Genomic DNA, 18,265 nt, shown 5'->3' on the forward strand with positions numbered 1-18,265 from the left:
TGAAAAAGAGGCCTAGAAGGATATGAACTTAATGCAGATAAATGGGATTTGGGCAGATGGGCAAAACTATTAGCATAGCTGAAGGACCCACTTCTGTGCTGTAAAACTAATACTCTATGGGTCAAGACTCTCCTTTGATAACTGGTTGTGGTTAGGGAAGTAGGTGCGTGTGTTTTGAGTGCATCTTACAGGGGTGGAATATTTGTGAGTGCTTGTGGAGGCAATCAAAGGAAGCATTGGACCTGTAGGTCATTGAGAAAAGAGACATCATTAATCAGATACCTGGTCAGGTCTAAAACATAATGGAAGAGAGGACCATTGGAGACATCACTAGGGGACAAACCAACATTGCCAGCAAGAAGAGTAGTGGGGCAGAGGGACATCATAAAAACTTGAACTACTTGATTGAAGACTGTTGTCACAGACTCCCTGGCCAAGGACTTGGGAAGTCCAGTGCCCTTTAATGAATTCAAAAGCAGACCATAGCTCTACAAGTAAACGCTGCGTTACTGAAGAACCTTGTATAAGAGATCCCAAAATGTAAGATATCACAATGCATCTATATAAATGAGTCTGCAATGCATAATGGACCTGCATTAAAATCTGGAAGTGTGCAAGCTCTAAAAGTCCTATTGCACTTGGCAGTTGAACTTTACATTGAATTCCTTTATGCAGCACAAAAAAAAAATTGTTTCCAGCGTACTACATATTAAAATAATGCTTTGACTCCTCTAATCATTAACTTGGAGAATTTTCTACCCATGATCAGAAAAGGTGCCTTTGAATATTAATTTTTATTCTCCTAAATTAGATTATTTTCTTGACAGGCAATATCCTAGCTGACAGAGTCAATAAGCAGCTAATACCTTGATGTTCACCTGTGATAGAGCTGTGGGCTGAGGAAGAAAGAAAAAAGCTTCAAGGAGATACGAACATGCAAGATGGAGTACAATACTGAAAAAATATGAGGTCACCATTTTAAGTACAAAAGATGTTTTGCTCCATTGGGTGAGACCAGACGTGGAATATTGTATATGGATCTGGTGTTGCACCAATGAGAAGCAAAGTGGATGATCTCATTCACTGAGCAAACACCAGGAAATCTGCAGATGCTGGAAATTCAAACAACAACACACACACAATGCTGGTAGAACACAGCAGGCTAGTCAGCATCTATAGGGAGAAGCGCTGCCAACGTTTCCGGCTGAGACCCTTCGTCAGGATTAATTTTTGGGACAGCACGTTCAACATAAGAGAAGAGATTAAAAGTTTTGTTTCTGCTCTTGAGTTTAAACAGTGAGAGATGGTCTCTTGAAACACAAAATTCTTATGGGGCTTACCGGGTTCAAAGCAGGGATGATGTTTCCCTTGGCTATGGTTTCTAGAACCAGGGCCAGAGTCTCACAGTAAATGGTCAAAGCATTCCAGTCAGGAAGACAGGAAATGTTTTCATCTGAAGATAGAGAACCTTTGGAATTCACCATCCAAGAGGACGACAATGGCTTGTTTGCCAAGGATATTCAGGGTGGAGATCAATGGATTTTTAGATATTATTAAAATCAAGGGATAAGGGATTAGTGTAGGAAAGTGGCACATACGTTAAAAATCAGCAGTGGTCACAATCAATAGCATTCAGTGACTGGTCATATCAAACTACATGAGAGTTAGTAAAGTGGATTTAAGTTATAAGTTATATCAATGAGTATACATACAACAAATTGCCTTACAGATACCCCTAATAAAGAGGGTGCTGTGCTACAGGCAATATCTATTGGATGTGTCATTCAGTGGATAGAAAAGTGGATAGAAAAAGTCCTGTGCTATTATTTCACCTGGGAGAATGAAATTTCTCTTCAAAATTTATGTCTCAATCTAAACATGAAGTCAATTAAACTGAACATTGTCAATGTCTGTTGAAGATATCTTGCCGAACACAAATTGGCTGCTGAATTTTGCAACTCACTAATGATTCCAGTTTTTAAAAAAAGAACTTAAAGTTGCTTTACTAATTATAAGAATTTGTCAGGGTCTTTTAGACCATCACTCAGTTAAAATGAATTAAAACAAAAATCACCCAAGACACTCAAAATTATTACACTTGTGTGTTTTACTAATGGAATCCTCAACCATCTTCTGGCCAACATAACCATGGATCCTAAGGTTTATTGTTCTGTCCTCAAGGAAGAGCTCTATCCCAGTACTTTTGAAATTCCTGGGTATTTGCATTGAGTTTGCAAATATAATAAAAAATTATATTGATTAAACCAAAGTTTCAGAAACAAAAATCATTAATATGGTATATTCCATTAAATGCAGTGTGTGGCGCAACATGGCAGCACTTTTGAACAATGTACAGTCATGTCAGCTCGGTTTTGCAGGGTGTTTGGATTGACAAATCTGATATTTGCAGTCATAACCACCTTAGTTTCTAAAAGTAAATAAGGCAGTCACATTGATTATATTCTCATGTAATTGTTCCCAGTTTTGATTCTAAATTTTACTTAGTAGATTTTACAAAGAAACAAATTTACCTCCTCAGATTTAATAAAATGAGTAGCAATTCCAGCTTTATGTACATCTCTTCCTTTCATTCTAAATCCTGTTAAGGCGAGGAACAGGCCAAGTTTCCCTTCCAGTCTTGGCAAGAAGTAACCTCCTCCTACATCTGGGAACAGACCTGTATACAAACACACTCGAGTTCAACTTGCAGTCAACCAGGCAATCACTTAAAGAAAAAATACTTTTAAAGTTCTGATGTTTATTTAACTGCAATTCATTTCAAATTACACAGTCATTTGATTTTAAAAGAAACTCAGCTTTTCAATTGTTGCTTTTGTCATTTAATTCTACACAATTGCTTACATCTTCTGCCTGTGTCTTGTCTTCCAGCCACCTCCTTTGCTTCCATGAATCTAGCTTTTGATCCTTCTCAGTTGTTCCATAACAATTCTAAGCTTGTCTCACCAGTAAAAACTAAATGATATAGCGCTTAAGACTCTCACTGTGGTCAATTAATCTTCCTTGTTATATAAATATATATAAACATGTCAACTCCTGCCTGAGAAGCAACTTGCACCCACTGCAGTTTGTCTACTGGAGCAATAGGTCTACAGCAGATGCCATTTCACCGGTTCTTCTCTCAACTCTGGAAGGTCTGTAGAGTGAAGATGCATACATCTGGACCGTGAAGATGCAAATATCAGGGTGCTCTTCACTGACTATAGCTCAGCATTCAATATTATCATCCCCTCAAAACTAATCTATGAGCTTCAGGACATTGGCATCAATACCTCCTTGTGCAACTAGATCCTTGATTTCCTCACTTGCAAAACCCAGTCAGTTCAGAGTGTCAACAACATCCCCTCCACAATCTCCACCAGCACAGGTAAGCCACAAGGCTGTGTGCTTAGCCCCCTGCCTCTACTCAAAGTATGTGTAAGTCACCATATACAACCCTGAGATTTATTTTCTTGTGTACATACTCAATAGATCTGTAGAATAATAACAGTAACAGAATCAATACTCATTTTATACTTATGACTATGAGGCTAAGCAAGCTCCAATGCCATATTTAAATTTGATGATGACACCACTGTCATTGGCCAAATCAAAGCTGGTGAAAAATAAGCTTATGGAGGGAGATTGAAAATCTAGCTGAGTGATGCCACAACAACAACTCTCACTCAATGTCAGCGAGACCAAGGAGCTGATTACTGACTTTATGAGGAAACTGGAGGTCCATGAGCCAGTTGTTGTTGGGGGACCAGAGGTGGACAGGGTCAGTAACTTCAAATTCCTTGGTGTTATCATTTCAGAGGACAGGTTCTGCATCCAGCAGGTAGGTGTCACTTTGAAGAAAGCACAGCAGCACCTAATTTCTTAAAAGTTTGCAAAGATTCAGCATGTCATCTGAAATATTGACAAACTTCTATAGATGTGTGGTAGAAAATATATTGACTGGTTGCATCATGGCCTGGTGTGGAAATGTCAATAGCCTTGAACAGAAAAGCCTACAAAAAAGTAGATACGGCCCTGTCCATTATGGGTAAAGCCCTCCCCACCACTGAGCACACCTACATGTAGTGCTGTTGCAGGAAAGCAGCATCCATCATCAAGGACCCCACCATCCAAGCCATTCTCTCTTCTCCCTGCTGCATCAGGAAGGTGGTACAGGAACCTCAGGACTCACACCACCAGGATCAGGAACAGTTATTACCCCTTCAGGCTCTTGAACCAGAGGGGATAACTTCACTCAACCCAGCACTAAACTGTTCCCACAACCTAGGCACTTACTTTCAAGGACCCTTCATCTCATGTTCTCAATATTTATTGCTTATTTATTAAATTATTCATTTTTTTTCTTTTTATATTTGCACAGTTCATTGTCTTTTGCACAGTAGTTGTTTGTCCATCCTGTTGGGGGTGCTCTTTCCTTGATTCCATTGTGTTTCTTGTACTTACTGTGAATGCCTGCAACAAAATAAACGTCAGGGCTGTATATGGTAACATATATCTTTGAACTTTGTGAAGCAACTGATCATGCCATCCTGTTCCAATATCTCCTCTCCAATGTCCAGCACAGCATGACAAACTCCTTTGGTAAACTGATACCACTTAGAGTACTCCAGCAACAGGTTCTCTTTCTACTCCTGCTCAAATGATTTGAGAGAGATGCAAGGATGCTCAGCACACTTCTCTTGCTCAGCTAGATATTGAAGCTGGCTCCCGTGTGCACACTGATGTCCTCATCTCTGTTTCTGCACTCTTTTGACCCCAGCCAATGCTAGCATCCAGATTAGCAAACACTGCATCTTTGTTCTATTACTCATTGGTAAATTCATCTCTGTTCTCAGTTACTGCTTAAGACTAGTTCACATTTCCCACAACCTTAGCATCATCTACCAATTCCTCACAGAGACCATTTACTTCCATTTCCATAACATTGCATTCCTCTGCCCTCATCTCAGCCCATTCTCGATTGAACTCTACGTACATTGGTTGCCTCTAAAGTTAACAAGATTAGTGCTCCCCTCACTGACATCCCAATTTCCACTCTCGGTTCACTCTCAACTCTGGCGGCATCACTGCCCTACCATGCTTCATACGTAATGTGTATTAGCTCTTAGTCTCGTACTTTAAATAAAATTTACAACCCTCATGTTTAAATTCCTTCTTGACTTTGTATCCCCTCATCTCTATTACTATCCAACCTGACAAGCAACTTCCCTGAAGTCTCTGTTCCTTTGAATGTGGCCTCCTCTGCCCTCTCTACCCCACTTTTTCTTGCAGCTCCCTGAGCAGCAATGTCTGAAATTATGACCATCTCCATCACATGTTTATAGATGGTCCTCAAAATTCAACCCTGTGACAAAGACAGACAAGAATCCCAGATCCTGCCTTCTTGCTGAGCTGAATGATCTTTCTTTGCTTCAATCTCTGTTATTACACTCTGGAGTGCTTTCCCACATTAAAGACAATCCACAAATACAGGTTGTTTTTTCCAGCAGCTCAAATCATCAGTGGCAGCTAACGATTTCTCTAAGGCAAATGACCTGAAGTGCTTGACTGAGGGGGATTGGTGTGAAATCAGCAAATTCTTGGCTGTTGACATACCAGATCACACATCTTGGACCTAAGTGCATAGTTGCAATCATAAAGTGCCAGTGTCTACATTCTATGGAAGTTTGTCTTATCATCGAACACTCTAACAAACTTCTACAGAAAGCATCATGGTTTGGTACAGCAATTCAATGCACAGAAAAGTGAAGCTGCAGATAGAAACAGATTCTGCCCAAATACATCATAGCCACATCCCTCCCATTCAGTGGCAATATCCACAGGAAGTGCTTCAAAAAGGCAACATCCATCATCTAAGATCCTCACCTTTTGGGTCATGCATTCTTTTTGCAACTACTCACAGAAAGAAGGTACAGATCACCAGGTCTGAAAATAGCCACTTCCCTTCAACCATTCTTGAACCAACTGACATGTCCTGGACCTATCATATTAATATAATTGCAAAGAAAGCACAATAGTGCCTCTACTTCCTCAGGAGTCTGCAGAGATTTGACATGCCATCAAAAAACTTGGCAAACTCTGTAGATGTGCTGACTGGCTACATTACAGCATGGTATGAGAATACCAATGCTTCTGAGCGGAAAATCCTACAAAAGGTAGTGAATTCAGCCCAGTACATCACGTGTACAGCACTTTCAACTATTGAGCACATCTGCATGAAATGTTGCCATAGAAAAGCAGCACCTATCATCAAAGATCCTCACCATCCAGGCCATGCTCTTTTCTCGTTGCTGCCATCAGGTAGAAGGTACAGGCGCCTCAGGACTCACACCACCAGGTTCAATAACAGTTACTAACCCTCAACCATCAGGCTCTTGAACAAAACTACACCTGTAGTGTTCTCATGCAGTGTGTTGAAACTCTGACTAAACATGCAGTAAGATTAACCGTTTACTGTTCACTCTTCCACATTAACATATGGTGAAAACTGTTGATAAAATAATGCAAAATATATACAGTATCTCTTTCCTTCTTGGCACTACATTTGCATCATAAATATTTGCAACGTTAAAACTATAACAAACTGTATTACATTAAAGTCTCATTTAAGTACAACATTCAGGCAGGATCTGCTTAAGCCATTAACAGTTTTAGATAGACTCCAACACAATCTTTCCAGCAAAGCTTTCAATGACACAAGAAAATAAACCTTATCAACCGTCACTTAACAGAATTAGCGTTAATATTTTTACTTCAACATATCAACTGTCATATGAACTTACAGCATTGCTTCTATGATGTCCTGCACGTGCAGGCCCCCAATTTCCCGTTCCTCCAAACCAGAACTTACCCACAAGACGCGGCAAAACCTGGTGTGACATCATCACATGCCGCAATATATCACAGACAATAAACTTTACCTTCGTTAAACAGTAACGTAGTTATCAACCTTTAACTTGAAATAGTTGCAAACAATTTATTTAAAGCAAAAATGTAATAAAGTTAAATAAATGCCTTAAGGGCAACACAACACTCATTCTATTTCTAGTGTTCCCACAACCAATGGTCTCATTTTAAGGATTCTTTATCTTGTTATTTCATACTCATAATTTACTGCTATTTATTTATATTTTCATTTGCACACTTTGTTGTTCATTGATCCTATTTACAGTTACTCTTCTATTCATCTGCAAAGTATGCCCACAGGAAAAAGAAACCCAGGGTTGTGTGTGATGAGATGTATGTACACTGATAATACATTTTACTTTGAACTTTAAAACCCTAATCTCGCTAGTTTAGCAATATTGTGAGCACTTTGTACTAACATGGATATTTTTGTTCTAATTGTGTTTTCTTAAACATTACGAATGATTTATGCTTTTCTTGTGAATGTTGCTTATAGATAATGCCATGAGCCTGTGATACTGCTGCAGGTAAATTTTTCATTGGCCCTGTGAATACATATACTTGTCCATCTGACAAACTTAACTTTGATTTTGCCAACAGGACTCAAGGAAATGCACACCTGCATCCTGGACAACAACGTAACTACAAAGGCAGATAATTATTCATTTATGGAGGTGGGCAGCACTGGCAATCTCAGAATTTGATGACCATCTTTAATGGTTATTGAGATGCTGATCTCACCACTTTCAATTATTGAGTTTTAATGAAAGGTTATTGACCTGAAGCATAACTTTGTTTCTCTGTCTACGTGTACTGGCTGACCTCCTGACCATTTCCTATGTTTTGTGTTTCATTGTGGAATTCCAGGATCTGTAGTAGTTTGCTTCTGAAATTCAGCTCTTCAGTCCACATCTGGACACAGGCTAAATTGAGAACACTCTGAATGAAGACAAAATGGTTATTAGCAAGCAGGTTACTAGTAATTATAGTATCATAGATTTATGACAGATTAAGGAAACAGCAATATGCTGGATTAAATTTGTTCAGATTTTTGATGATAAGATATAGTACATGGCCAACTTTCCAGACTGTTCGACAGATGCAAGTCTCGTAACCTTTCTGGAAGAGATTGGCTACAGCCTGGTAAGATGGAGAGAAGACGACTTAAAAATGAGGGGTGGTTGTAGCCTTTATGCCTAATGTACTTTGCTATTTTTGATATCCCTTGGACTGAATCAAATTGGCTGCAGAAAGGATTCTGCATAAGGAAGCTCAGATGCATCATCACTGGTATTAACTCAATCAAGTTGCCAATGCTTCAATCTTGACTTGAGTACTGATTTGGATTTTTTTATTGCTCTAGATTCAGGCATCTGCGTCACTTCTCTCCCCATTTTACTATTTCTGGATGAAGGCTTTTCACATAATGCTCTGCACCACAACAGGGCCTTTCATGAGTTAAGTCCATCAAACAGGAACACGCCTGGCCCACAAAATCTATGACTGGTGGCTAAGCTGTCCCTGGATTTTTAATTACATTCAAAGAGATATAAACATAAATTAATGGAGATTTCTTAGTCTTTTACACATTCCTCTCCAGAAAACATTCTCTGATTACATTTGGAGTTCAAGCAAATTACAAAGCCAGTAGGAAGAAAGCACAGCAGCGCCTCAACTTTCTTAGAAATTTGTGAAGATTTGGCATGTCATCCAAAACTCTTACAAACTTCTATAAATATGTGGTGGAGAGAACATTGCTTGTGATGCATCACAGCCTGGTATAGAAATATCAACGCTCTTGAACAGAGAAGTAGATCACAGGTAAAGCCCTCCCTGCCAGCTATACAGAATGCTGCGGCAGAAAAGCAGCATACATCATCAAGGACCCCACCATAAAAGCCATGCTCTCTTCTTGCTGCTGCCATCAGGAAGGTGATATAAGAACTGCAGGACACACACCACCAGGTTCAGGAACAGTTATTGCCCCTCAACCATCCAGCTCTTGATCCAGAGGGGTTAACTTCACTCAACTTCACTCGTCCTCACTCACAGAACTGTTTCCACAACCTATGGAATCACCTTCAAGGATGCTTTATCTCACGTTCGCAATATTTATTGCTTACTAATTATTATTTCTTCTTTATCCTTTTTCTTTTTGTATTTGCAATAGGGGCAATAAAAAAAATGGGAGACACAAGAGGCCATTGATGATGGTAGTTAAGAAAACCTGTGGAGTGTTAGCTTTCATAAGTCGAGGGATAGAGTTTAAGAGTTGCGGGGTAATGATGCAGCTCTATAAAACTCTGATTAGGCCACACTTGGGAGTACTGTGTTCAGTTCTGGTTGCCTCACTATAGGAAAGATGTGGAAGCATTGGGAAGGGTACAGAGGAGATTTACCAAGATGCTGCCTGGTTTAGAAAGTATGCATTATGATCAGAGATTATGGGAGCTAGGGCTTTACCCTCTGGAGAGGAGGAGGATGAGAGGAGACATGATAGAGATATACAAGATATTAAGAGGAATAGATAGAATGGACAGCCAGCACCTCTTCCCCAGGGCACCACTGCTCAATACAAGAGGACATGGCTTTAAGGTAAGGGGTGGAAAGTTCAAGGGGGATATTAGAGGAAAGTTTTTTACTCAGAGAGTGGTTGGTGCGTGGAATGCACTGCCTGAGTCAGTGGTGGAGGCAGATATACTAGTGAAATTTAAGAGACTACTAGACAGGTACATGGAGGAATTTAAGATGGGGGGGGTTATATGGGAGGCAGGGCTTAAGGGTCGGTACAACTCTGTGGGCCGAAAGGCCTGTACTGTGCTGTATTGTTCTATGATATAGAATAACAATAATCTGTTGGAGGAACTCAGTTGGCCAGGCAACATCTATGGAAGGGAAAGGAATTATTGATATTTTCGGTTGAAACTTTACATCACAGCTCAAAACACTCACAATTCCAAAATTCACAATCCACCACCACTACCAAATCCCCACTTTTTTATAGGAGTCAAACTGGACACACTGGAGGCTATGGCAGAACAAAGGACCCTACAGAAAATCCTCGCAATTCTGGACAATGTTTCTCATCCTCTGCATGCCACCTTGGCTGAACAATGGAGCACTTTTAGTAATGGACTATGACAAATGCACTGTTCCATGAGGTCATTCTTACCCTCGGCCATTAGGCTCTATAATGAATCAACCTATAGCCAGGGAAGTGACGACCCCATCCTGTTAAACTCTTTGAGGTAACTTTCTTTTTATTCTTTCTTATTTCTCTTCTAACATTTGTATATCTGTGCACTTGTAGTGCTACTGTGACTCTAATTTCCTTTGGGAGCAATAAATTATCTATCTATGTACCAATGTGGAACACTGGTATTAGCTTCCAGTAATGCCTTAGAAGAAGCAAATATTCGGTGATAAGCACCAAGGATTAAGGAAAGAATTCTCAGAATCAGAATCAAGTTTATTAGCTCTGGCATATGACGTGAAATTCGTTAATTTAGCAGCAACAGTACAAGCAATACATAATATAGAAAAAAACAAAATAATAATAAATCAATCAATTACGGCATACTATTATTGAATAGACTAAAAATAGTGCAAAAAACAAAAATAATATGTTAAAAAAGTGAGGTAGTTTTCAAGGGTTCAATGTCTATTTAGGAATTGGATGGCAGAGGGGAAGAAACTGTTTCTGAAATGCTGAGTGTGTGCCTTCAGGCTTCTATACCTCCTACCTGATGGTAACAGTGAAAAAAGAGCATGCCCTGGGGGTGCTGGAGATCCTTAATAATGGACGCTGCCTTTCCGAGACATCGCTCCTTGAAGATGTCCTGGTTATTTTGTAGGCTCGTACCCAAGATGGAGCTGACTAAATTTACAATCTTCTTCAGTTTCTTTTGGCCCTGTACAGTAGCCCCCCAACCCCATACCAGACAGTGATGCAGCCTGTCAGAATGCTCTCCACGGTACATCTACAGAATTTTTTGAGTGTATTTGTTTACATGCCAAATCTCTTCAAACTCCCAATGAAGTATAGCCACTCTCTTGCCTTCTTTATAACTACATCATTATGTTGGGACCAGGTTAGATCCTCAGAGATCTTGACACCCAGGAACCTGAAACTACTCACTCCCTCCACTTCTGATCCCTCTATGAGGATTGGTATGTGTTCCTTTGTCTTACCCTTCCAGAACCTCTCACTGCTACGGGAAGAAGTTCCCACTTACTTCAAAAAGGTAACAATTATACCAGTGCCTAAGAAGAATAATGTGAGCTGCCTTCATGACTATCATCAGGTAGTACTCACATCGACAGTGATGAAATGCTTTGAGAGGTTGATTATGACTAGACTGAACTCCTGCCTCAGCAAGGACCTGGACCATTGCAATTTGCCTATCGCCATAATAGGTCAACGGCAGACGCAATCTCAATGGCTCTCTACACGGCTTTAGACCATTTGGACAACACAAACACCTACATCAGGATGCTGTTCATCGACTATAGCTCAGCATTTAATACCATCATTCCCACAATCCTGATTGAGAAGCTGCAGAACCTGGGCCTCTGTACCTCCCTCTGCAATTGGATCCTCGACTTCCGAACCAGAAGACCACAATCTGTGCAGTTTGGTGAATAACATCACCTCCTCGCTGGTGACTAACACTGGCGCACCTCAGGGGTGTGCTTAGCCCACTGCTCTACTCTCTGTATATCTACAACCGTGTGGCTAGGCATTGCTCAAATATCATCTATAAATTTGCCGACGATATAGCCATTGTTGGTAGAATCTCAGGTGGTGACGAGAGGGTGTACAGGAGTGAGATATGCCAGCTAGTGGAACTAGTGCCGCAGCAACAACCTGGCACTCTACATCAGTAAGACAAAAGAGCTGATTGTGGACTTCAGGAAGGGTAAGATGAAGGAACACATACCAATCCTCATAGAGGGATCAGAAGTGGAGAGAGTGAGCAGCTTCAAGTTCCTGGGTGTCAAGATTGCTGAGGATCTAACCTGGTCCCAGCATATCGATGTAGTTAAAAAGGCAAGACAGTCACTATACTTTATTAGGAGTTTGAAGAGATTTCACATGTCAACAAATACAATCAACAACTTCTATAGTTGTACCGTGAAGAGCATTCTGACAGGCTGTATCACTGTCTGGTATAGAGGGGATACTGCACAGGACCGAAAGAAGCTGCAGAAGGTTGTAAATCTGATCAGCTCTATCTTGAGTTCTAGCCTACAAAGTACCCAGGGCATCTTTAGTGAGCGGTGTCTCAGAAAGGCAGTGCCCATTATTAAGGACCTCCAGCACCCTTTTCTCACTGTTACCATCAGGTAGGAGGTACAGAAGCCTGAAGGCACACACTCAGCGATTCAGGAACAGCTTCTTCCCCTCTGTCATTCAATTCCTAAATGGACATTGAATCTCTGGACACTACCACGCTTTTAAAAAATATCTACAGTATTTCTGTTCTTGCACATTTTTAAAATCTATTCAATATACATAATTGATTTACTTGTTTATTATTATATTTTAATTTTTTTTCTCTCTCTGGTAGATTATGTATTGCATTGAACTGCAGCTTCTGATTCTGATGTCCTCAATCAGCTCTTTCATCTTACTGATGTTGAGTGCCAGGTTGTTGCTGCGACACCACTCCAATAGTTGGCATATCTAGCTCCTGTATGCCCTCTCGTCACCACCAGAGATTCTATCAACAATGGTTGATATGCACTGAGTTGTTGCCACATGATTAGTTGATTAGCAATTTACATTAACGAGCAGGCATATAGAGGTAACAAATAAAATGGCATAGAAAACTGCAAAATAAACAAATACTTAAAGAGCTGCAGCAGTTTTACAAAATTTCTTATCAAAATACTGAAATACTTCACAACAATATTGACGCTGCTGATATCCATTATGCTCTGTTTTGTGTGCCAGAGATGTGCTACAAGTTACCCAGACCTTACTAATCCAGAGCTTTCTTTTTTTTTTGGTGCCTAACAACCTGAACTCATTTCCCGTTAAATAATCAAGGATTGCAATTTACACTTTTTTCTTCTTCCCTATCTTATGAGAGAAGCATGAAATATTGCTGCTGTTCATTTGTCAATACATCAAGCTGACTTCGGCCTTACATCAGGACTACATAAGATGGTTTGCTTATCACACATTCAAGATGTGCACTATTTTTATATACCCTTAACATTTTCTTAAACTGCATTGCTTTGTGATTCTTTTCTCAAATGCATCTGGAAACATCTGAAATGTTCGCATTCAGTGCAGCTACTCACAATTGAAAAAGATATACAGCAGGCAAAGTGCCACATTAAAACACAAATATAATTATAGAGTATTAATTTAAGTAATATAAATTATTAGACTGAAACATCCATCTATTCCAAAACAATGATCAAACCAGTAAAGATGAGACATTAGCATTTAATTTTGGGGTTTTTACATTGAACAGGCCATTCAGCCCACATCATTGTGCCAAACCAGCTAAAACACAAATCAAAATCATCCAAACACTAATCCCTCCTACCTACACCATATCCCTCCATGTTCCTTACATCCATGTGCCTATCCAAACGTTTCTTAAAAGCCTCTGAAGTATTTGCGTATAATACCATTCCAGGCGATGTATTTCAGGCATCCACCATTCCGAGTGAAAAAAAACTTACTCCTCACATCCGCACATCCGCACATCCCCCTTGAACTAACCCCCACCCCCCCACTTCAACACATGCGTTCTAGTATTAGACATTTCAACCCCAGGAAACAGGTATTCCCTGTCTACTCTATCTACACCTCTCATAATCTTATAAATCTCAATCAGATCTCCCCTCAGTCTCCAACGCTCTGGAGAAGATAACCCATTTATCCAAGCTCTCATGATAGCACGTGCCCTCTAAACCAGGCAGCATCCTGATAAACCTCTTCTGCACCCTCTCCAAAGTCTCAAAGTCTTTCCTATAGAGGGGTGACCAGAACTGTACACAATACTCCAGATGTAGTCAGACCAGAATTTATATAGTTTTATACCATTGCAACATAACCTCATGACTTTTGAACTCAATGCCTCAACTAATAAAAACAAGCAAGTTTGAGAGGAGGGGATTTCACTCAAGTCCAGTGCCCGAGTTGGAAAAGGCAGCAGCAGATTGCAACAGTGTAACTGAGCTTTGACCAGCGACCAATCAGCATTTGGTATTGATTAGCAACAGCAAATTAAAGGAAGGCAGGGGCAAGCGCAGCAGCTGTAGTCTGAGTGGACAGAATCAGAGTGGTGATCGTCAGGCTTTAACTCTTTGAGGCTTCAGTCAGAGAAGGCAAAGAAAATCAAAGCTCCAGGTTTAAGTTTCTTTCCCCCCTTATATTTGCACAGTTAGAACAGTAGAGATGCCAGGCAGGAGAGTTAAGTGCTCCTCCTGCAGGATGTGGGAAGGCAGGGAGACCTGCAGTGTCCCTGATGGACTACAAATGCGAGAAGTGCATCCAGACGCAGATTCTAACACTCCGCATTAAGAAGTTGGAGCTGGAACGGGATGAACTTCGGATCATTAGGGAGGGTGAAGGAGTGATAGATATAGAGAGGTAGTTACACCCAAGGTGCAGGACACAAGAAACTGGCTGACAGAAAGAGGAAAGGTGTTAAGGAGACAGTACTGAGTACCCCTCTAGAACAGCTATATCACTTTGGATACTATTGAGGGGGGAGGGTTCACAGTGGTTAGGTCTCTGGCACTATGACTTGGTGGGGGGGGTGGGAGGGGGATAAGAGGCTTGCTGTGGTGATAGGGGATTTGTTAGTTAGGAGAACGGAAGGAGGTTCAGTGGGCAAAAACGAGATTCCATGATGGTATGTTGTGTCCCGTAAGCCAGCGTCTGCGACATCACAGATTCAGTCCTCAGCTTTCTTAAGTGGGAGGGTCAACAGCCAGAGTTGTGGTCCTTGTAGGTATCAATGACATGGGTAGGACAAGTAACACGGTTTTGCACAGGAAGATCAGGGAGTTAGGTGCTAAGTTAAAGGGCAGGATCTCCAGGGTTGTGACCTCGGGATTGCTGCCCATGCTACATGTTAGTGAGGCTAGGACGAGGAAGATTATACAGTTTAACACATGGCTAAGGAATTGGTATTGGAGGGAAGACATAAGATGTTTGTATCATTCGGGTCTCTTCCACGAAAGGTATGGTTTGGACCTGAACTGGAAGGGAAAGGTTTGTTAATGCTGCATGGTGGGTTTAAACTAGAGTTTCAGAGGGATGAGAACCAGAGTGCCAAAACAATTAGTGGAGAGGTTGTGGAGGCAGATGTAGGTAAGACCTGACAAATTCAGGAATCACAAGGTTGAGCACGGTGCGACTAGTGTCTTCAGCTGTGTATATTTCAATGCAAGAAGTATCGCAGGAAAGGCAGATCTCAGGAATTATGATATTGTAGTCATTATTGAGACTTGGTTACAGGAAGGGCAGGAGTGGCAGCTCAGTACTCCGGGGTTATGTTTTCTTAGACGTGACATAATGGGAGGGATTAAAGGAGAAGGAGTGGCATTACTCGTCAGGGAAATTGTCACAGCAGTGCTCCGTCAGGACAGGCTGGAGAACTCGATTAGTGAAGTGTTATGGGTAGAACTGAGAATTAAGAAAGGTATGACCATGTTAATGAGGCTGTATCACAGACCACCCAACAGTCCTATTTAGAGGAACAAATTTGTAAAGTGATCACAGACTGTTGCAAGAAACATAAGGTTATTGTAGTAGGTGATTTTACAATAACTTTCCACATAGTACTGGGAATCCCATACTGTAAAAGGACTAGGAAGAGCTTGTCAACTATGTTCACATGATGTACCCTTCATCAGTACACAGAAGTCCCAAAGAGAGAGCATGCGACACTGGATCTGCTTTTAGGGAATGAGACAGGGCAGGTGACAGAAGGAACACTTTGCGTCCAGTGACCACATGTTATTAGTTTCAAAGTACATATGCAAAAAGATAGGTCTGGTCGGCAGGTTGAGATGCTAAATTGGAGAAAGGCCAATTTTGACAATATCAGAAATGATCTGGAAAGTCTGGATGTTGTTTTCTGGCAAAGGCGTGTTTGGAAAGTGGGAGGGTTTCAAAAATGAAATGTTGGGAGTACAAAGCTTGTATATGCCAGTCAGAATAAAACGTAAAGATAACTGGTGTAGGGAACCTTGGCTTTTAAGAGATATTGAGGCCCTAGTTAAGAGAAAAAAAAGAGGTGCATAGCAGGTATAGGCAAGTAGGAACAAATGAGGTGCTCATGGAGTGTAAGAAATGTAATACAAGAAAGAAATCAGGAGGGCTAAAAGTATGCATGAGGTTGCCTTAGCAGAGAATCCTAAGGGATTTTACTGATATAATATGTTAAGAGCAAAAGGATTACAAAGGGCAAAATTGGTCCTCCGAAAGATCAGAATAGTATTCCAGGTGTGGGGCTAAAAAAGATGGGGGAGATCTTAAATACATTTTTTTTTTGCATAATTCATTGAAAGTGATATCACAGATTGGTAAAGTTGTAGAGAAAGTTTAAGGCACATTGGCCTTCATAAACCAAATATTGAGTACAAGAAATGCAAGAGAACACTTAAAAGAGATATTTAGAGATACACCCTTTGTTCTGCTCATCACTCTTCTACTTTAAACCAAATTGTTTCTCTTTTTCTCAGTTTTGGTGAAAGGTGCCAGCCCTCTTCGCCAGAAAAGGTGATGATAAGTTATATTAATTCTGTCACAAACAAGAGAAAATCTGCAGATGCTGGAAATCCGAGCAACACACACAAAATGCTGGAGGGACTCAGCAGGCCAGGCAGCATCTATGGAAAAACGCACTGTCGACATTTCGTTCAAAACGTTGACTGTACTTTTTTGCATAGATACTGCCTGGCCTGCTGAGTTCCTCCAGCATTTTGTGTATATTAATTCTGTCATTCAGATGCAGACATGATGTCCACTGTTGGGAATTTCAATTTTGTTTATAATGAAAAAAAACTGACTCCTCCACACTGCCTGAAGAGACTGGATTCTCTGAAAATGACTTTAAGTATTTGTTCAAGATTAAGAATGTTCTGACAACTCAGGTAATATAAATAGTGAATTCTTAAACTGCAAAACGTATGATCTAATTTCTGGATGGAATCTAAACTAATACTGTAAACTAAATATAAACACAGGAAAGCAATGATTTTAATTGCAGCCAGCCTGCACACCAACACTGATTGGTTCTCTGTGTATTGGAATATGTTGCAGTACAACAATACCACTAGAAAAGAACAGAATGCTGCTTGGTATTCTCTTAACTTCTTTGCTAGAGAGTTTGCAGGTCCTGGAATCCGAAGCAACCAAAAATCTGCTGAGTGTTTAGTGGGTCAAGCAACATCTGTGGGGTGGGACGAAATTGTGATATTTATGGTCAAAACCTTGCATCAGGATTTTTCAATGCTAGTGATTTCAAGTTCTGTGCAACAGTAAAGCTAATCGGGTAAGTTTGAAATTAGTTTTAGCCAAATTGCATGATTGGTATCACCTAGCTCAAAATTCAAGACTATTTAAATAGAATAGGATGAGCACGTGTGCACTTACAGAAGACATATCAGACAAATTGCCTTCTAACTGCCTTCATTTGACCCTCAACGGCATTATCCTTGCCACATCCCCCACCATCAATAGCTTAGGAATCATCATTGATCAGAAAATGTAATTAGACCAGCCAACTAAATAAAGAACAGTCATAAGTTGAGTATTTTGTGGCAAGTGACTCATCCTAAAATCTTTTCCATGATCAACAGGAAACCACAACAGGATGTCCATATGATATAGGAGCAGAAGTAGGCTATTTGGCCCATCGAGTCTGCTCTGCCATTCAATCATGGGCTGATCCAATTCTTCCAGTCATCACCACTCTTCTGCCTTCACCCCATACCCTTTGATGCCCTGGCTAATCAAGAACCTATCTATCTTTGCCTTAAATACACCCAATGACTTGGCCTCCACAGCTGTACGTGGCAACAAATTCCATAGATTTACCACCCAATGACTAAAGTAATTTCTCCACATCTCAGTTCTAAAAGGATGTCCTTCAATCCTAAAGTTGTGCCCTGTTGTCCTGGAATCCGCTACCATGAGAAATAACTTTGCCATATTAATTTGTTCAGGCCTTTTAATACCATAAATTCTAGTGTATAAGCCAACCCCTTTTGTAGAGGTTTTTGATTTAACCAGAAAAGATCACAAGATCTCATATGCCAGTACTCAGCTTTGCCCGATCAGGAACCTGGAAATTTTGTGAACCAGTAC

General features: G+C 40.5%; 1 protein-coding gene and 1 long non-coding RNA gene across 4 annotated transcripts in view; one reads left to right on the top strand and one right to left on the bottom strand.

Moving 5' to 3' along the window:
- LOC132392674 (uncharacterized) overlaps window positions 1-2,508 on the top strand; it is a 40,185-nt gene extending 37,677 nt beyond the window's left edge. Inside the window, exon 5 of one of the 2 annotated variants that reach the window (XR_009511618.1) lies at window positions 828-2,508. This is a non-coding gene — a long non-coding RNA (uncharacterized LOC132392674). The remainder of the gene's footprint in view (window positions 1-827) is intronic. The other variant, XR_009511617.1, reaches the window with a different exon arrangement.
- The window catches only part of hibch (3-hydroxyisobutyryl-CoA hydrolase), a 123,208-nt gene that overhangs the window by 31,195 nt on the left and 73,748 nt on the right, over window positions 1-18,265 (bottom strand). For both annotated transcript variants that reach the window (XM_059966874.1, XM_059966873.1), the window contains exon 8: window positions 2,532-2,677. In XM_059966874.1, the coding sequence (XP_059822857.1) occupies window positions 2,532-2,677 (146 nt within the window). The remainder of the gene's footprint in view (window positions 1-2,531; window positions 2,678-18,265) is intronic.

The sequence above is a fragment of the Hypanus sabinus genome, chromosome 4, assembly GCF_030144855.1.
Source record: "Hypanus sabinus isolate sHypSab1 chromosome 4, sHypSab1.hap1, whole genome shotgun sequence".
NCBI classification, from domain to species: domain Eukaryota; kingdom Metazoa; phylum Chordata; class Chondrichthyes; order Myliobatiformes; family Dasyatidae; genus Hypanus; species Hypanus sabinus.